Consider the following 19,277-nt stretch of genomic DNA (forward strand, 5'->3'; position numbering starts at 1 on the left):
GCGCACGCAGAGCCCAGAACCCACATCACGAATTCGTCAAGGGGCACGGAACACGAAAAGAGCAGGAAACCATCATGCTTCCTCCCCCCCTTCGAAGAAAGTAGGATAAAACAAAACAAAATAGAATAGAATAAAACAAGCAGTGGACAGGAAAAAACAAAAACAAAAACATAAAATCGCAGAAAAAAAAGCTCAACTCACCGACTCGTCGCTTAAATGCGGCTGCAGCGCGTACGCCAGCTCGCTCGAGGACAGCGCGTACTGCTGCTGATGCATCAGCATCGGCTCCGCTCTCCCGCTCGTCGTCGACGCCGGAGATGGGTACGTCGCGGTGCCGGCCCCGTCGTCCTGCCCATGACCATGGGCGTGTGCGTGTGCGTAGGACGGGTAGCTGCGGTCCGCGTCGCGCGGGTCGTGCAGGTCCTGTTGCTGCTGCTGGTGCGAATGCGGGTGCAGATGCTGCTGCGGGTGTTGTGGCGCGCGCTCGTCAGGTGGGCAGTCGACGCGCAGCCCTGAGAACATGTCGCTCGTGGACACGCTGCGATGGGAACGCGAGGGGGTCAGCGATCATACACACACACGAGGTTCGCACCTCCGCCTCTGCCCCTGCGCGCCAGGGGGTGCAAGGGACACGAAGACGGAGGCATGAGAACAAAAAGTGGCAAAAAATAATAAACAAACGCGAGACCGAGGCTCCGGGCGACCCGACACAATGGGCTGCGCGGAAGCGCAAGAAGCGCAGGCCGTGGAAGGGTGGAAACGCACAACGCACGACGACGCATGCACCCAGTGACTTCGCATCGAAATAACGCAAACACGAGCACACGACACAGAACCGATCGCCAAACTGCACGGCGAACCAAGGACGTGCCACAAAACACCAGAAAAAACACCATCGGAAAAGAAAAGAAGTACTCACCACGAGCCCCGCCTCGAATACGGGTCCATCTCGCTCAGGTCCGAGAGATACGGGCCCGCGCCATTGCTGCTGCTCGTACTCTCGCTGTATGTCACCGATGCGATCGAGCCCAGCGACCCCCGCCCCGCCCCCACCTCCGTCCCAGCATCCCCGCCGAGGCCTCCTAGACCGCTGAGGCCGCTGAGAACGCCTAATCCACCACCTCCGATACCAAGACCGCCTCCTATACCTGTGGATTCGAGCCCGCCGCCGAGCCCGGGCGATGGGTACTCCATGTCAACTTCATTCTCCTCGATCTTGGCGCGCGGCATCTGCAGCTGGCCTTGACCTTGACCGTGCTGCTGATCATGTTGAGAATGTGCCGGCGGCGCCGGGAACTGGTACGACCCAAGCTCATGCGAGATCTCGTATCCCTCGGCGCCCATGCCCATGTTCATGCCCATGCTCATGTCCGCCCCAACTCCGCCATGATAGCCATGCTGACCGTGCTGATGGAGCTGGCCGTGCACGGGCTCATGATGATGTTGATGAGGTCCGTAATCATACTCGAACGCCACCGGGTCGGGAGACGCGGACGCAGACGCGGATGGGTCGAGCGCGTAGCCCCGCTCGGGCATGTAGAATGCGAGCGTGTCGCTGTCCGCGCTGCCCGCACGAGCCGTGTCCGCGGAGCTGCGCACGTCGCCGCCGTTGCTGCCGCCTGGCGCGAAGGGGTCTGGATTCGTCCATTGGACAAACTCCCCCTGCTGCTGCTGCTGTTGCTGTTGCTCCCCTTGTTGCCCTTGCCCCGACATATGCAATGGCACCGACGCGTGGATTGCAGTCGGGACGCTCGCGCGGTGCATAAGTCGCGGACGGCCCGCACTCGCGAACGGATTGTAGCGCACGCCGGGGCCCATCCCGGCGCCATCGGCAGTCCCAAACGAGCTATGACGCGAGGATCCGCGGCTGCTGCTGCTCCCGCCGATGCTGCCAGGGCCAGTCCCCTCCGAGAGCGAGGCGCGCATGGGGTCAGCGCCGGCGTACGCGGTGCCGAAGGGGTATGAGGGGAGGTGACGCGGAGAGAGGTGGGAGTGTGGATGCAGGTTGACGGACGGCGCATGAGGCGCGTTCGCAGGGTATGCGAGTGGCGCGCACGGGTGCTCTGCGAGGGCGCCGATGGAGCGGCGGTGATGAAAGAGTGACGAGGGCTGAGCTGGATAGGGCGAGGGGGCAAGAAAGCGCCGACGGACGCTGTGGGACTCGCCGGGGAGAGAGGAGCGGCGGAGTTCGTACGCGGCAGGGTTTGGGTGGACGTGAGGATACTGGTGAGGGTGGAGGTGGAAGTCCGTGACCGCAGTAGAGGTAGGGAGAGAGGGGGCAGGGAGGGGGAGAGCGGGGAGGGAGGGCGCGGAGGGGAGGATGGGCGGCTGTTGCCAGGGAGAGTGGTGGGCGAGCGAGGGCGGTTGGAGCGGGGCGGGGGCGAGAGGGTCGATGGCGTCGGGGTCGGCATGCTGTCGTTGAGGGAGAAGGGGGACGGGAGGGGGATGGATGGCACGCGGGCGGGCACTAGAAGAGGGGGCGAGGTCGGTGTGGGGAGCGGGGGCGGGGGACGCGGAGGACGAGTCTGCGCGAAGGTTGGAGCGCTCGCTGTCCCTGGGCGTGTCCTTGTCTGGGGAAGACGCGTCGGCCTTGCCGGCGATCGTTTTCTTCTCCTTGGCGCGTCTGTGCGTGGGCGAGAGAAGGAATATCGTCAGCCCCGTCGTCGCTCACGGTGTTTGTTGCTCCTGGACCTTACCTGTTCTGGAACCACACCTGCGGGGCAAGCGACACGGACGGAGTGAGCAACAGAAGGAGGAGGGGGGAGGAACACTGGAGGGGAAAGGGGAGGGTGGAGGAGAGGGCGGGGCGAGCGCCTAAGGATGGACGGAGGACAGAGATGGAGAGGCAGGAAGAGAAGTGCGCGCACCTGGACCTCCCTCGGGGTCATCCTGAGCTCGTCCGCGAGGCTGCGACGACGGGGGCCATTGGGCTTCTTGTCTGTGAGAAAGACGTCCTCGAGGACGGAGAGCTGGTGCTGGGAGGTGCGCTTGCGGGTCTTGACGGCGTTGGGGATGTAGCTGTAGAACATCTTCGAGTCTACCTTTGCGGGGTCCACGCCGGGTGGAATGAGGGAAGGAATGTATGAGCGGTTGTGTTGCGTGTGAGTGTGGGGGAGGGGAGGGAGGGAGGGAGGGGACGGGAGGGAAGGACTGCCTCTGGACATGATACGGAGGGAGGGAAAGAGGCTGGGCCCTTCTCTTAAGCCTCTTTCCTCCCAGTCGACCCGGCAATCCGAACCACCCCCGCCCTTCCCACGCTCTCCTCTCCCCGTCGCCACGGCGATTCCGCCGCTCACCTGCGCTCACTCGTCCGTGACCACTAATGCATAGAGCGTAGATGTATCGTATCGTATCCGTAGAGACTGTACACTTCGTTTCCGAAACCCAGTCCGACTCTCCACCGTAAATAACACCGTCCGCGGCGAACCAACTTCCCGCGCCCGCCCCGTCCGTGTCATCCAACATAGATTAGGGTATCGGCCCCGCCCCGCCCCCCCACCCACCGCCCATCCGTCGCAAGCAAGAAAGGTCATCCCCGCCCCGCCGAACAAACACAACTACACTCGAGGCGAGGCGAGGCGAGATGGAAACTGGGCATGGGGGGATCGTGCGTGCGTCATGATGATGGAAATAGAGGGAGTGATGATGATGATGATGGTAATGACAATGATGGCAACGACGGCGACGACGAGGATGATGCGCATTGGCGGGTCCATAAATTTCGGTGAATCATAACATATCGTATAGCAGTGTGGTGGTGGGGTGTGTACCCATAAACAGAACGAGACGAGGCGAAAAAAAATCAAAAAAGAGATGGCAATATCGAGGGGAGGCAGAAAAGAAAAGAAAAGGTCATAGAAAAAAAAAAAGAAAAACAGGAAATCCAAACCGTTCCCGACTCCCATACATACACACATGTTCCTCGATGGACATCTACGGCGAGATGTCCATTGCTTCCTCCAGCACACCCATGCCCACCCGTCCCGCGTCGCCCAAGATCTCCTCCAAGAACCCGTCTGGAACGGGGCCGAGCGGCGATGCCGCAAACACAGGCTCGCGCGCCCTCAGTGCCCGCGTCCGCATCCGATCCATGGCCGCCCTCGTTCTTGCGACGACCGGATGCGCCCACACGGTGCCCACGTCCACTCGTAGCGCAGGGTCCGTGCGCATCATACTCCGGATCAGTTCGAACAGCACCCCGCTATCATCCATCTCTACTTGCGCAAAATCCTCCTGCCTCAGCCGCTGCCACGGTTCGCCCCTGCAAAGCGCAAGCGACCGAGCGATCGAAACGGACACAGGCGCGGATCGGCGAGGCGAAGCGAGCGAGAAGCGTCGATGCGTATAGGCGCGCGCACGGAACGCGAAATCAAAAAGCAAAATCAAAATCAACGAATGCAGTTAGCATTCGCACCGGAGGAACGCCGGTCATAAATCACGTACTGATCAGGCACCACGATGTTGGATGCGGTCTCGAGCATGGTCATCCCAAAGCTGTAAGCGCATGAATTGAGCGCTAGTCCTCCTCGTATCCAGGAGCAAAGACCGACAACGCACCTAAACATGTCCGCCGCCTTACTGTATCGTCCCTGTAACACCTCAGGCGCGAGGTACACCTTGTCACCCTCCCTCTCGAACCCGGTTGCGCGCACCATCTGAGCGTGAATGTCCCCAGCCACAGGCGTGGTCGCTAAATTCGGGCGCGGCCAGAGCGAAGCCATACCAAAGTCACCAATCTTGAAACGGCCTTCACCTGTGACGAAGATGTTTGCAGGCTTCAGGTCGAGGTGGATGACGCCTGCGTCGTGAATAAAGCGTAGACCCTGAAAATAGGCGCACGCGGACTTAGATCAGAAAGACTCGAAGGACAAAAAAAAACACAAGACAGCGGCATGAGCCGAAGGGGAGACTCACATTGCTAAGGTCCGCGAGGATCTTCCACACACGCGCCTCCTCCAGTTTGGGGAATGCCCGACCGTACTCCCATAGGAAATGCGCAAAATTGCCCAACTCGCAGAGCTCGGTCTGAATAAATAACGCCTCGTCTTGTTCCCAGCTGTCAACGTACGCAAGGATGTTCGGGTGTCGACGAATGCCTCCACGCGTAGCCGGAGGAGACGCGCGCGAGAGGTGCTGCAGGATGTCGACCTCCTCTCGCAAGCGGAGGCTGTGATAGGCAAGAGGGGATGTGGATCAGCGACATGTTACTCTGACGACGAGCAGGGAAGAGGAAGCATCGTGCTATCAATAATGCAGCGTGCCTCTGCCCCCAATGCAGAACCGGGGCACAAACGCAGCATGGCACGATCTCGGCCACTCGTCATCAGATCGATCACTCAAAGCGCGTTCTGACAGATGCCATCAAACGTGCCGAAATGGACGGGCGGCACTCACCGGTGCTTGACTCCTTCGAACCGTTTCGACTTTTTCACGGCCCAGACCTCGCTCCCGCGCTCTTTATGCCGCACCTTGAGCACCTTGCCAAACTGTCCGCTGCCCACTTCCCCGACTTCGACGAACTCCCGCTCGAACTTACCCGGCTTTTCGTTCTCCGATACCTTGGAGGCGCCAAAGCCCAGGAATCCAAGCGAGGGGCGGGGGCGCAGTGTGGAGGGCGCATGTGCAGCGTGACCCTGCTGCGGCAGGCGGGGTAGTTTGAACGGAGACACTTGCGGAACCATCTCGCTCTTGCCACGTCGATGGGTTGTCTGATGTGGTAAGTGCTCAATGGCGCCTTGTAAAGTTGGCGAGTTCGGGAATGACGTCGCTGTTGACGAAGACGAATTAGACGCAGTCCGATGCGGCGAAAGGTGGCTCGATATGGTCGGTTTCGATGGGGAAAGGCGGGGGATGCGAGGTGGAGGAAGTTCCCAGCCTGTGAGTGACGTGAATAGCGTCAGCGACGCGCATTACACTTATACGCCTATCACCGCATGCCTGGAATCATAATCAATCACTCACCAGAGCCTTTGCCAGCGGTCGGTGTACCAGGCAAGCTGCCTTCACCGCTCGCGCTCCCGGCACTCACCACAGAAATAGCACCACTACTGCTCCTGCGCAACAACCAACTCCCAACCCCCGCCTTACCCACACTGGGACGGCCGAGCCCGAGGCCCTCGTACTTCGTACTTGGACTCCCATCTTCCTCATCCGTACTCTCCTCAACCTTTCCCTTTTTGCTTTTCCTCGAAGTCCCAAGAATCGGGAATGCCGCCGGCAAGCTCTTCCTCGGCTTGCCCTTCTTTACCTCCTTGCGCTTCGTGCCTTCGTCGTCCCCGAAATCAAACCCCACTTTACTCGCCACGGCGCTCTGCCACGGACGTTGTCCGAACCCGAACCCACCCGCGGTCTTCACTCGCTTCTGCGGAGTTCCGGGCGGGCGCTTCAACGGCTGCTCCGTCTGTTGCGCTTGCAATAAAGTGCGAACGATGAATGCATCCACATCCGACTCGACCCGCATGCCTGCGAGAGACATCGCACCCTCGGAATCGGACGAGCTTACGATCCCCGGCGGTCCAAGCGGCCAACCTGACTGCGCGGACGGAAAGAAGCCAGGCGTGATGAGTTCTTGATCGGAGCTAGCGATGGTGCTGACACTCGTGGAGGCGCTGGGCATGACTGCCTCCAGCATCGAACCCGAGCGTCCGAAGCCTCTACCCCTATTCTTCCGGAGTGCCGAAAGTCCACTGTCTTCATCTTCTGACATAACGATACCAGAGTCGCGAGGTTTGTATTTCTTTTCCAATTTTGGTACCGACGGCACGCCCCCGAACATATTCTTGCTACGCGGCGACGGCGTGCTGGCTATAATGCTGATTGCAAATGACGTTTCCGGAGCACTCCCCCATCCAAAGCTGTCGTCGAAGCTATTGTTGCCCTCATCGCCCTTCGAACGCCTTTTGAAACTGCTACTGCCAAAGAATAGATCTTCTTCGTCGCCCTCGTCAGGTCCATTGTCAAGGACCATAGGGTGGAAGTCCTCGTCCGTAATCTCACCCATGTCATCATCAGTTCCCTTGTGGATCGACAATGGAGATGAGCTGCCCATGGGAGTCGCCCAGCTTCCGTGTCCGGATGTGAAGGAGGATCCCGCGTAGCTATGACGAGTGGCAGACTGTGGCCTTCCAAAAAGCGGCTGTGGACAACCAGAGGTAGATGGCGGAGAATGCAGGTACGTTGTGCGCGCGTTCATCGGAGGGGTGTCCGTGCGGGGAATCGGCGGCCCAAAAAACAATGTAGCACTTCCTGAGCTTTCCAGTCGCCGAGGAATTGTCCGCGGTCCCTCACGGGACTGAGAGATCGAGACCGTGCGCTGCCGACTGAGTGAGTTGCTTTGGGCACGGCCGCGCCTTGTGGTCGTGGAGACATTGCTAGAATTCATGGTCCGCTGGCGCGGAATTGGCGAGGTTGAGGAGGAAGACGAGGATGAAGGCGTCCTAGAACGAGCACTGGGGAAGGTGATAGTTGAAAGTATGCTGGTAGGGTTCGACGGATGCCGTTTCTTTGGGGACTTCTACAAAAGGAGCCCAAAAAGTCAGTCTATATGCGCATATAGTCACCTAAATAGACATACATGCACGTTGCGGCCCATGTCATCCATCAGTTCCCAGCTTACCGGTCTACTTCGCGCTCTCCGCTTCGTAACGTGGCCTCCTGGGGAAACATCTACCGCCTCTTCTTGTTCTACCTGAACCTGAGTGTTGAATATCAACTCGTCTTCGAGCGTCCCCAGAGGCTCCTCTATTTTCAACTGCCCCATCGTCTCTTGCCCACCTTTTAGGAACCCATCGGTCTCTAGACGTGAGTGGGCGGAACGAAACTTCGGGGCGGGAAGAGGCGCAAGTCGATCAAAACTGCCCTCTCCAGCGGTCTTTGTGACGCTCAACGGCGTCATCGCGCGCTTACGGTACGGGGTCGTAATTGGGAGAGCGGTTGGCTTACGCTTCGTACCTATAGTATTTGTGAGGTGCGTATTGACGGGGGTCAGCTGAGCGATGGGCGTCGATGTCTGAGGGGGAAGTGAAAATGGAGATGGTGACGGGGACGCTACAGTGAGGGGAGAGAAGGCTCTCGCAGGGGTCAGAGCGGGCGGTGCTGTTTGCTGTTTGATCGCGAGAACGTGGCGGGAAGGGTCTTGAGGGTACTGTACACGTGTATTTGATTGTTTGACGGGGGTCCTGAGACTCTGTGGCTGGGGCGGGTTCTGAGAGCCCAGCGACGGGGGCTGTAGTGGTTGCCCAGCAGATCGTCGCGGCTGCTTTGCCCTCGAGGCGTGGGGGCGCGCTGAGGCTTTCGGTGGTGCAGGCGTGGACGAAGAGGAAGAGGAAAGGAATATGCCTATTTCGTCGTCGTCGTCTACTGGGACGGGAGGGACTACGCTGGTTCCCTTGTCTCTCCTGCCCAAATTCGCCATGTTTTGAGATATGCGAGCGGAAGGCTGAAAAGGGGCTGAGAGCCGCCCGTGTGGGCGCGAGGAGCTGCCGTCTGCTTGTGACGGGTCGAGCGCTAGCTCGTCTTGTCCCGATTCGGTCATAAATAAAGACCTTCGACGTAGTGGCGAAGGAGTGCCTATGGAGGAGTCGTGAGAGGCAGCAGCGGATGAAGATATCAGCGGGGGTGGGGTATGGGTTCGATGAAGCTGATGCGCAGCGCGGCAAGACGGCGAGAGGCTTGTGTCGCGAGACGAGTGGTTGATGTGGGAAAGGTTTGGGGTTGAAAGAAGCATGACATGCAGATGGCCGTGATATGAGAGAGAGAGAGAGGAAGAAAAAGATGTAGTTAAGTTAGATGTGTTGAGCACAGCGGAGGCGATTTAGAGAGAAAGAGAGAAGAAGAGAAAGAAAGGGCGCAACGTGTGTCGAGGCTGCCAATTTTGAGGGCCCAACACCGTTGTGGCAGCTTGCATAAGCGCCCCGCGTGTGAACTCGATAAACAACACCACGTGACCGCGCTGCCCCGCCCTTTTCTTTTTCCCTTCATTTTCCTGCGTCTGCCGAGCCATGGCAATGCGCGTCCCTGGTCAGCGGTGCTTCCGCTTCCCCGCCCCGCCTTCTACGCTCCAATAAACTTTTTGAGTTGCTTTTGCTCGACGCATCGCCGCGCAGACGCGTCGCACTCGCGTCGCGCGCTTTGCTTCCGTCTCTCGCTTTCTCTCCGTGGCCGATCGCGCCCGTCCTCAGGGCGGCCGCCTCGCTTCATCTAACTTTCCGCGGCTCTAGATTCACGGTCAGCGCTGCGTGGGCGCACTCCAGCCACAGTGCAGCCACCCAATCCCATCAGCGATCTGCCCGTCTCAATTTCAAATCGTCGCGCTTGCCGAGCGCAATTCAAATCGCCCGCTCAACGGTTGTGGGTGCTAGTGTATTCGGTTATGCAGTCCCCGCCGGCCTGCGTTCCCTCGCTGTCCATTTGGCTCCCGAGAACCTCCGTTTCTCATGATACGACGCTCGCGCCGTAATTAAATTCTATGGGGTGCACGTCAACGGCTCGGGCGACGACGCGTCGACATCTAGGTCTGACGGGTCAGTTGCTCGTTGGGGCACGGTGTGAGTCCGAGCAGGTCCGAACAGCGCTGCGCCCAGAGCCAGAGCCATCGCGCGTGCAAGTTCGGTTTCTGATCAGAACATCGGTGCGAAAATCCTGTCCGATGTTGACAACTCGACAGCTCGATCGCCTGTCGCGCGCGACACAACCGCCCACACGTGGATACCTAGAAATCCCGTGTCTCGATGGGATGGAAACGATGCTCGCGATTGCTCGAGTCTAGCTCGCTTCGCAGCCCCATTGGAGCGTCGCTTCGGGGCTCCGACGGGCATCTAGGACGGCGCGACCGGAGTGCTAAGTAGAGGGCACTACTAACCAAGTACGATTTTCTGCCGGACCTCTCGGAGGAAGGAAACGGGGCATTGACGACGGCATCCAAATATCACGCTCGAGAGGACACCACCGCGACGGTCCGCTGCTGAGCGACTTCCAGTCCGAGCATACAGTACATACATACTCGCTGCAGATCGCTGTCACCCGTAAACAGCATCCACAATGCCCTCCGTGCTCGCGACGTGTGCGCCAGGAAACATCTCGCGCTCGGAGGCAGACACGATCAGTTTCATTACGGGATTCAATTTTGTGCCTGCACGGCAGCTATTCAATTATCGGTACCTCAGTCGTAAGAGCATACATATTATGATATTCCATTCAACACCCGGCGGCCGACACCCAGCTTTCCTATCCAAGAGCGTCAGTTCGACAACCCGTCCGTCGAATCCACTCGTTGAACGAGTGCACGTTCCACTCGTGCATCGGTATCCCATGGCCCTTCACGCCCTCACGCCCTCACGCCGCCACACGCACCCGCCTCTCGAGCCCACCCAGCAGCACCCCCTCCATCCCGCGCACCCCGCGCCCCTTCACCCCCTCCCTCACGCCCAGCCCGCGCGCCTCCAGGCCCTCCAACACGCCCCGCCACACCGCCGCCTCCGCCGTCGGGCCCCGCACGCCGCGCACGCGCACGGCGCCATCCAGCACGCGCCGCGCCGCGAGCGCGACGGGCAACCCGACGGTGCGCGCCATCGCGCTCGCGCGCGCGTCGCCGTACACGACCAGCGTCGACGTGTGCACCTCCTCTTCCGCGTCCGCATCCACGGGGGCGTGCGCAGGCCGCACGACGACCTCGTGCGCGAGCAGGACGAGGTCGCGCTCGTGTGGCTCATAGCGCAGCGCGTGGGCGAGGTAGAGCGCGAGCAGGTCCGCCGGGGGGAGCGGCGCGCGGGGGATGCGGGGAGGCGCCGCCGTCGAGGCCGAAGCGGGCGCATGCGCGGACGACGGCATCGCCGGGACGAGCGCGAGCCACTGCAGCGCGTCCACGAGCGCCGAGACGTGCTGTGCGGGCAGGGCATCGGAGAGTGCGGAGAGAAGTGAGGCGGGCCCCGCGGGGACGGGCGTGCCGAGCTTCTGCGCGAGCGCGTTGCGGACGAGGTCGGTCCATTCGTTGATCACGATCGGCTCCGTCGCCTCGAGGAGGCCGATCGCCTTGAACGAGTGCATGAGCGCTGCGAAGCCAGGATACCTACAGACAGCGTGTCGGTATAAGTTTCACTATTTACGGCGAAAGATGTAAGAACGTACCTGAGTGTCCCGCGCAGCATCGTACGCAGCTTGCTGACGTCCCCGAGCGCGTACGTCTCCGCGTACGGCAGGCTGTCCCTATTCGCGAGCCCCTCGAGCTTGAGCACATTCGACACCGGCACGTCGGGGAAGTGTTCCAGCAGCATCCGCTCTCCCGGCACCTCCCAGTTCTACGAGCAGAAAACAATCGTGAGCACCGAAGAGATCACCCCGCACAAGACGGACGGCCGCCGCTCACCTTCCCGCCGAGCCTGAAGCGCGCGCCCTCCCCTGCGGCGCGGAGCACCCCGCGCGGGCTCCAGCTGAACTTGTACCCGAGCGGCACGCCCTCGGCCGCCTCAGGAGCGGGGAGCCCGCCGCAGAACGACGTGAACGCGACGACGCGCTTGCCGTCCGCCCGGAGGCGCGCGAGCAGCGCGTGGGCGGAGCAGTGGTCGATGCCGGGGTCGAGCCCGATCTCGTTCAGGAGGAGGACGTCGGCCGCGAGCGCGCTGGGGGCGCACGGAGTCGACTGAGGTCAGCTAACGGATGACAGACGCGAGGGAGAAAGGGGACGTGCCGAGTGTGGAGCGCGCGCATCGCGGGCGAGATGTAGGATGCCGTCACGAGGTGTTTTTTATGCGCGATGCACATCTCTGCGACGGACGGGTGGAAGGGCGCGGGGAGCAAGCTGAGTTGCGGTCGGCCGTGAACATCGTTCCCTCGAACGGGGACAGCCTGCACACGCACCTGATAACCACGTCTGCTTCGCCCACCAACGCGTCGATGTGCGCCGAGTCCGCCATGTCGACCTCCAGCGCGCGCGCATTGGCGTGCCGAACCACGAGCTGCATGGCCTCGGCCAACGAGTTGCTCGCTGGCGAGCCCAGGTCATCCGGTCAGAAGCGGGGTCAGACAGAAGTGAAGGATAGGCAGACGCACCCACGACGACCTCCACGTCCCCTGTCTCCGCAAGCTCATCCACCGCCGGCCCAGCCACCATCCCGCTCCCCAACACCAGCACCCGCTTCTTCCTCCCAGGCACCGCCACCGCCACCGCCGCCTTCTCCCCCTCGGCGCGACTTGCCTCCTCGCCCGCTCTCCACGCACGCACCTTTTCATCCAACCGCTCGAACCCCTCCCGCACCTTCCCACCCTGCGCGACGCTCGCCCTGCCCAGCGCCTCCCCAATCTCCTCGCTTCCGTTCCCGTCCCCGCCGCCGCGGTACTCATCCACCAGCGCCCGCACGTACCGCACCACGCGCGCCCCAAACGCCGCGCTCGCGTCGCGCGGCAGGCTCGCAGGCAGGATGTCAACCGACATGACCGCGACACCGCCCGCGCCGACCGCGTACGTCGGCGCGTCGAGCGTCGTCGCGCGGTCCACGAACTCGAGCGCGCCGCCGAGGTCGCACGAGATATCGCCGATGGCCGCGAGGCGCTGCGCGAGCGGGAGCTGCGCGGCCGTGAGGAGGCGCGGGAAGGCGGGGGCCCAGCCGGCGCCGTTGAGGAGGAGTGTGAGGTACGGGACGATCTGGAGACCGTGGGTGAGAGGTGAGGGTGCGGTTAGTTGAGACGCGCGAAGCGACGCACCTTGGTGTGGAACTCGGACTGGTACGCTTCTGGATGCGCGTAGTAGTCCGCCCTGTCGTACGCGCCGCCGTCTTTGCGAGCGAGGTACGTCTCCGGCGTCGCGTGCACGACGTACACTGTTTTAAGGTTCGGGTCTGCGAGCAAAATGAGAAACCATACTGTGTGATGCGAGGGCGAGACATACCTTGTTGGGCGAGCAGCGCAGGAAGCTGCTCCGGTCTCACATCAACGACAGGAAGCTCGGAGAGAATCGAGAGCACGCCCTGCGTGACGTTGCCGCTCCTGCGACCAGTCAACGCCGTCGATACACATGGACAACCGCTAAAAGAACATGTGCACGTACCCTGTGATCCCAATCACGCAGGGCCCGAGGCTCTCAGGCGTGCCATACGCGCGGATTTGGTCTCCAACGACGCGCAGGGAGGCGCGCAACGCGTCGATGGTCGGGGATGAATGAGGGCGCGGGGTATACTGTAGGCGCATGCGATAGAGACGACGCGAAGAGAAGCCGGTCAGAACGCGTCGAACGGGAGCAGGAAAGGAAGAAGGGACGTACGAGGAACGGCGAAGCGACACCGCGCTCGAGGTGGGTATGCGCCATCGCTGACAGGGACTCCAACGCTCCAGCCACTGCAGATGAAGCCCTCAGAATGATACTCTACCACGCAATAGCACATAGCACGCACCTCCCGCGAACCACCCAAACGCAGTCGTGCGTCTCCCCTCCGCATCTGTCAACAGCTCGTAATCGACCAGCCGCGGCTCGAGCCCCGGATGTGCACTTCCGCCCGCGAGGAAGCGTGAGAGGAGCGGCATGTTGTACGGCTGGCCCTTGATGGTGTGGGAGAACATGACGTGGGTGCGGGGGACGAGGGCCGCGGGGGCGGGATGAGGGAGGGGGGAAGGGAGAGGGCTGGTGAGGAGGGTTGCGAGTGGGGGCTCTTTGACGCCGAGGACGATGTGGGCGGGTTCGAGGGTCGGGTGGGTCTCTGCGCCCGCCTGTCCAACGGCCAACGCAGAGTGTCAGTGATTGACGCGAGCGCGCCGAGCAGGGTGCACGGCAGACAGAGGACGGGACACGCACCGAGATATAGTCGGCCATGGGAAAGACTCGGCGTGCCGAGGGCTGGATGAGGACGCGCACGCCGTCAGCGGTGAGCTGGGCGACCTCAGTCGGGGTGAGCGGAGCGCGGCGCTCCCACACGCGAGCAGGGTCTTCGCAGCGGATGCCGACGGTGACGGGGTGCGGGGTGCGCGAGGCGGTGTGTGCACGGCGAGCGAGGCGGGGGAGGAGAGAAAAGGGCGCGCGGTGGAGGAGGGGCATGGCGAGTGTGCGTCTTGTCGGATGGCGAGAAGCGTCGAGGCAGGCGGGTACGCGGGGAGAGCGGGGGGACGAGGAAGATCCGAGCCGAGTGCGAGGTGAGCGCCTCGGAGCGTCTCAGTTATATTTCACCGCGCCCACGCGTGACGCCCCCGACGCAACCCCGCACCACACTGCCAGCAACTTGGCAGCAGCGGGTGCACCGCGTGCACGCGTCCCCAGGCGCGGGTCGAGGCGAGTGCGCACGCCGCACAGGCACGGCCGTCGCGACGGGCTTGGCGCATGCTCGGACGCGGACGCGGGTGCGGATAGGCAAAGCACAAAGAGGGAATGGGCTTCGATGCTATCGTGCACGGCGTCGAGGCAGCGCGGACGTCGAGGAGGACGATAAGGACCGCAGCTGGGACTCGGTCAGACTCGGTCTCCAGATGTCGGAATCGAGCGTGCCGCTGTGCCGGCCACATTGCGTCACTCCGCCGTCAGCTTCACCTCCACCACTTCCGTCCACGATGGCCACGGCGCTCCTTCTCTGCAGATAGACGACGACGACGACGACGACGACGCTGCTTTCGAAACTAGAACGCAACCCTGGTATTTATGATCCTCCACCCGCTCTCGCCGCGCTGCCTCTCTCGTTCACCCGCCTTCACCCGCCGCACCCTCTCCACCCCCGCTCACTCCCTCGCCCGTCCCTCTCGCGTCCAAGCATATGCTCGCAGGTCCGCATACGCACTCGCCGCTCTTGGCGCAGCCTACCTCGCAGACCGCGAGCTCTATGCGTCCACCGTCGCACGCAACCTCCGCACGTTCTGGACCGTACGTCGCCGTTCTACCACCTAACGAACTTGGATGCTCACCATTCAGCCGCCAGTGTGCGGTGATCGCGGCTGACTATAAGCTCAACTTCACCCCAGACGCAGCGGACGGGATCACCGCCCTCCACGAGCGCGTCGGCGAGCGCGTCTTCAACCTCCTCACCTCCAACGGCGGCCTCTACATCAAGTTCGGTCCGCCCCGCTCTCCTTTTCGTTCCTCTCTTCTGTTCTAATCGCCCGCACTCAAAGGCCAAGCAATCGGCGCCAACGCCGCCCTCCTCCCTCGTCCCATCCAGCGCAAATTCGCACGCCTCTTCGACGACGCGCCCCAGATCCCCTACGCCGACGTCGACCGCGTCTTCCGCGCAGAGTTCGGCCGCCCCCCGAGCGGCCCCGACGGCGTCTTTGCCGAGTTCGAAGAGCACGCCGTCGCTAGCGCGAGCGTCGCCCAGGTGCATCGCGCAAGACTCAAGCCCGCCGATGGGGGTGAGTGGGTCGCCGTCAAGGTGCAGAAGCCCGCGGTCGGGAAGCAGATGGAGCCCGACCTCGCCGCATTCCGCGCCGTCATGTGGATGTACGAGCACTGGCTCTTCGACCTCCCTGTCTACTTCATGGTCGGTACGTGCCCGCACCCCACCCGCCCGCACACCGCGCCTCAACCAAACTAAAACACGCACCACAGACTTCATCAGCGAACACCTCCGCCAGGAGCTCGACTTCGAGAACGAAGCCCGCAACGCGGACCGCACCGCCGCCTTCGTCGCCGCCGACCCGGCGCTCCGCGAGCGTGTGCACATCCCAAAGGTGCACCACGCGTACACGACGAAGCGCGTCATGACCGCCGAGTGGATAGACGGCGTGCGCATGAGCGACCGCGAGGGCATCCTGCGGCTCATGGGCGAGGGCGCGCGCGGGCTCCCCCCGAGCACGATCGCGCCCCCGCCACTCTCCCCGGACGCCAACTCGGCCCTGCGCGCGCGCTACGCGCCCCCGCTCAAAGGCGGCGTCCGCGCGCTGATGCACACCATGGTCGACCTCTTCAGCGCGCAGATCTTCCGCTGGGGCTGGGTCCACTGCGACCCGCACCCGGGCAACGTCCTCGTGCGCGCGCACCCGTCGCCCGCGCACCCGCACACGCCGCAGCTCGTCCTGCTCGACCATGGGCTCTACGTGTGCCTGCCGGACGCCTTCCGCGCGGAGTACGCGCGCCTGTGGAAGGGCCTGCTGGCGATGGACATGCGCGCGGTCGAGGAGGTCACGCGCGGGTGGGGCATCGGCGCGCCGGACCTGTTCGCGAGCGCGACGCTGCTGAAGCCGGTGAGCTTCGCGAAGGAGGAAAGGACCGAGGAGGAGCCGGGCCAGTACGAGGCGGGGGTGCGGATGAAGGAGAAGCTGAAGGGCTTCCTCCTCGACACGGACAAGATGCCGAAGGAGCTCATCTTCATCGGCCGCAACATGCGGTGAGCCGCTCCCGCTTCGCTTTTGACCGCCGCCCGCTCACGGTGCTGCCTATGACCCAGCATCGTACAGGGCAACAACCAGATGCTCGGCTCCCCTGTCAACCGCATCAAACTCACCGGCCTCGCCGCCTCCCGCGCCCTCGCAGATGCGCCCCTCCTCCCCCTCGCCCTCCACCCTCACCCCCTCCCGTCCTCTCCCCCATCGTCCTCGTCCCTCGCGCGCTCGCTCCTCCGCTCCCCTGCCCACGCCTTCACCGCCCTCGCCGCCCGCGCGCGCGCTTACTGGCACCACGCGCTCTTCCTCGCGGCGGTGTACGCGCTCGACGCGGCGTTCTACGCGGCGCGTGCGCGCCAGTGGCTGCGCGCGCGCGCGACGGGCGCCGGGGAGGGCGCCGGGTTCGAGGACGCGCTCGAGCGCTCGATGCGCACGCTTGCGCGGCGGCGGTTTGGCATCGAGATGGACGCCGCGGCGTTCGAGGGGTAGATGTCTGTTGCGTATCGTACGTGCTGGTATAACAATCTATGCTGAGATCGCCCCGCTCGAGCGCCTTCGTGCTGACCACGTCGGGCTCGGGGCGGGGCGACGTTGAGATTCATGTGAGGGCTTGTGTTCGCAGCCGTCGCTTTTAACCCTCAAGGGTCTGACGTGAGCACGGTTCGTTCGGGTTCGTCAGGAATGAAGACAGGGATTCATCGACAGTCTCGTCACCGTCTGCCAACCCCGACATACACCCGCTTTGCCTGCCACAAAGCATACTCTCTCGATGCCGATCGGGCTTTGGTTGGGCTATCTTCCGCGTGTAGTGTCAGCAGCGGAGACTATGGTTGGGCAGCGTCGCGAAAGACACGCGTAAGTGAGTCACGCAACAGAGGGACGGGATCTGCGACCATCCCCAGCCGTGCTTCGCCATGATCGAGAAGGTGATCATCGATTTGATACACCCGAGTCGAGGAGCTGTAATAGTTGTCTTGCCGGACGCCTGATACGGTTTCTACGGGTCTAAACACATCGAGGATCCTGCGAGCTTACGGGCGCTCGTCAAACACAGGATGGGTAACTTCTGCGGTAGGTCATGTAAGTCCTTGTGGGAGGCTCCTTCCTTCCTTCGGTTGTGTAGCACTTTCGTTCCGTCCACGATCAGGGCCACCGACCACAGATGGACATCCACCGATGGACTCCTTGTCCTACGAACTTCTCAAGATGGTCGTAGATGGGGTGCCCGATCGCAAGGACTTGTGCCAGATTCGAATGGTGAACAAGACATTCTGCGCACTCGCCACTCCACGTGTATTTCAACGGTACAGTGTCTATGGTACCGCCGAGAGCGCCACGGCGATCAATGAGATTGCACGACGCGAAACGTTGGCGCAGTGCATCAAGCAGATAAATTTCTCGCCGCAATTATCTTATAGCCTAGGAAGTGGGTTTCATTACATTGTTTCTGCGAGCAGAGGGAGACTCGATGTTTTTTTTGAGCGCATGGCACCGAAGGGCTGTCGGCCAGGCTGGAGCATGTCACCGCCACTTTTTCGTGTCTCCACAAGCTCGCGGCACTCAAGACTTTGAATCTGTCGCTCTCCCCGCCATCTTTTACTCTGGACCATTTATCCCATGAGATGTCACGTCTGCAACGGACCATTCTCTCGACAATCCTCGAGCAACCTTGCTTCCAGAATCTTTTTCTTTCGCTGGTCCGTTTCGAAATCACAGTTTGTCATGGAGGCCGGCGGCGGCCTTCTTTACTGGACTCTTTCGTCGAGTTTTGGCAGAACGTGGTGCAGCGTTGTATCTTTGGCACCCTCACATCTCACCCCCAATCCTTCACCAGGTTCTCTCTGCACAGCAACATTGATGTCGGCGTCATCGCGAAGATTGATTTTTTAGGGCCGCACTTCCCCGCGCTCAGATCCATCTCGTTGGGCTGCATCCTGTTCAACGAGGAGACGCACGTCGAGGACTTCATCGTGCGGCACAGGCGCACGCTCCGGAGTCTGTGGCTCCATTCCTGCAGGATCGCGATCCACGGCCCGGGCCAGGGGCCACCCCGCTTTTGGTCGGAGGTCTTCACTCGGTTTGCGGATGTCCTAGAGGAGTTGACGGGGGTCTTTGTAGATGATGGTCGTCATCGCCAGCTCAACAGGTACACGAGGTTGCACGAGCGGACGAGGTACGCGTATCTTCTCGATAGCCTTGTGAGGATCAAGGACGAGGAGGCTTTGAGGAAGATTGAGGACGAAGTTTTCTCGAGGGATGTCTGGAGGCCGAATTGGTGGTTTATGAAGAATCGCATATATATCCGCCTTGGAGAGACTGCGTCGAAGTCCAAGTGACTTGTTCTCTGCAGGAAATCATGATGCACCACGAATCGGTTTGGTCCTCGTCATCCGTAGTGGGCGCCGATGCGCAATGATGGACGATTGCTTGTCTCTGCGTCGGGCTCGAGGCCGTGTAATCCAGCGCACGAGTGCGATGGGCTGTTATGAATTGCAAAAACAAGTGTCAGGCTGGCGCTTCCAATACCCAGGCATAGAGCTTGCCTCCGGCACGCGCGGTGCTAGATGAGAAGAATCGTCGGGAACCAAGTACAGTTTCGCAGAAGAAGAGATTCAACGGAAGGTGCTAGAAAAGAATAAAATGCTTGTTGTTGTCACTCAGCCCGAGGGTGCTCCTTCGATGGCTAAAAAGCACTCGTCAAACAAGGAGGCATAGGCCGGTTGTGCCGTGCACTCTCTGAGCATGTATACACTGTGCTGTGGATAGGTTTCGAAAGTTTTGGGCCTCTTCGGGAAGTTCGGAGTCACGAAGTGTGAGGAACGACTGAGGAACGACTACAGGGCCTGAAATCTAAGATTCTCAGTAATGGCCAGTGGTACCGACCAGCTAGTCACCGTGGCTGACCTTACACAGAAGACAGTCGTTCTGTGTATACCAGCCAGGACCAACGCTTGAGCTGTGCAGCTGCATGTTCGCAGCTCGAGTCAGTT

General features: G+C 61.7%; 7 protein-coding genes across 7 annotated transcripts; 2 read left to right on the top strand and 5 right to left on the bottom strand.

Annotated features, from left to right (window-relative positions):
• Positions 1–192: 192 nt before the first annotated feature.
• On the bottom strand, positions 193–1,926 carry HETIRDRAFT_321269 (uncharacterized protein; the record flags this gene model as incomplete). The annotated part of the gene is made up of 3 exons (XM_009548998.1): positions 193–538; positions 593–847; positions 920–1,926. 3 exons carry the CDS (start codon positions 1,924–1,926, stop codon positions 193–195), a joined length of 1,608 nt encoding a protein of 535 aa, XP_009547293.1.
• Positions 1,927–2,667: 741 nt separating this feature from the next.
• Positions 2,668–3,164, bottom strand: HETIRDRAFT_320886 (uncharacterized protein; the record flags this gene model as incomplete). Its single annotated transcript, XM_009548999.1, has 2 exons — positions 2,668–2,814; positions 2,868–3,164. 2 exons carry the CDS (start codon positions 3,162–3,164, stop codon positions 2,668–2,670), a joined length of 444 nt encoding a protein of 147 aa, XP_009547294.1.
• A 533-nt stretch (positions 3,165–3,697) lies between these two features.
• On the bottom strand, positions 3,698–4,092 carry HETIRDRAFT_440397 (uncharacterized protein; the record flags this gene model as incomplete). The annotated part of the gene is made up of 1 exon (XM_009549001.1): positions 3,698–4,092. A coding segment is annotated over exon 1 (219 nt), but the record flags the coding sequence as incomplete, so codon positions are not given.
• Positions 3,698–8,533, bottom strand: HETIRDRAFT_459328 (uncharacterized protein; the record flags this gene model as incomplete). The annotated part of the gene is made up of 7 exons (XM_009549000.1): positions 3,698–4,261; positions 4,444–4,494; positions 4,558–4,823; positions 4,915–5,167; positions 5,395–5,875; positions 5,962–7,513; positions 7,574–8,533. 7 exons carry the CDS (start codon positions 8,531–8,533, stop codon positions 3,934–3,936), a joined length of 3,891 nt encoding a protein of 1,296 aa, XP_009547295.1. The 3' UTR covers positions 3,698–3,933.
• A 1,880-nt stretch (positions 8,534–10,413) lies between these two features.
• Positions 10,414–13,915, bottom strand: HETIRDRAFT_235542 (uncharacterized protein; the record flags this gene model as incomplete). Its single annotated transcript, XM_009549002.1, has 12 exons — positions 10,414–11,065; positions 11,125–11,294; positions 11,363–11,635; positions 11,680–11,794; positions 11,854–11,980; positions 12,046–12,637; positions 12,697–12,812; positions 12,881–12,978; positions 13,040–13,167; positions 13,253–13,326; positions 13,383–13,695; positions 13,781–13,915. Coding segments are annotated over 12 exons (2,793 nt in total), but the record flags the coding sequence as incomplete, so codon positions are not given.
• An 825-nt stretch (positions 13,916–14,740) lies between these two features.
• Positions 14,741–16,776, top strand: HETIRDRAFT_237669 (uncharacterized protein; the record flags this gene model as incomplete). The annotated part of the gene is made up of 5 exons (XM_009549003.2): positions 14,741–14,833; positions 14,889–15,024; positions 15,082–15,450; positions 15,515–16,292; positions 16,353–16,776. Coding segments are annotated over 5 exons (1,800 nt in total), but the record flags the coding sequence as incomplete, so codon positions are not given.
• Positions 16,777–18,009: 1,233 nt separating this feature from the next.
• HETIRDRAFT_452132 (uncharacterized protein) lies at positions 18,010–18,623 on the top strand (the record flags this gene model as incomplete). The annotated part of the gene is made up of 2 exons (XM_009549004.1): positions 18,010–18,068; positions 18,122–18,623. 2 exons carry the CDS (start codon positions 18,010–18,012, stop codon positions 18,621–18,623), a joined length of 561 nt encoding a protein of 186 aa, XP_009547299.1.
• Positions 18,624–19,277: the final 654 nt, after the last annotated feature.

This window comes from Heterobasidion irregulare, assembly GCF_000320585.1.
Source record: "Heterobasidion irregulare TC 32-1 unplaced genomic scaffold scaffold_06, whole genome shotgun sequence".
Taxonomy (NCBI): Eukaryota; Fungi; Basidiomycota; class Agaricomycetes; order Russulales; family Bondarzewiaceae; genus Heterobasidion; species Heterobasidion irregulare.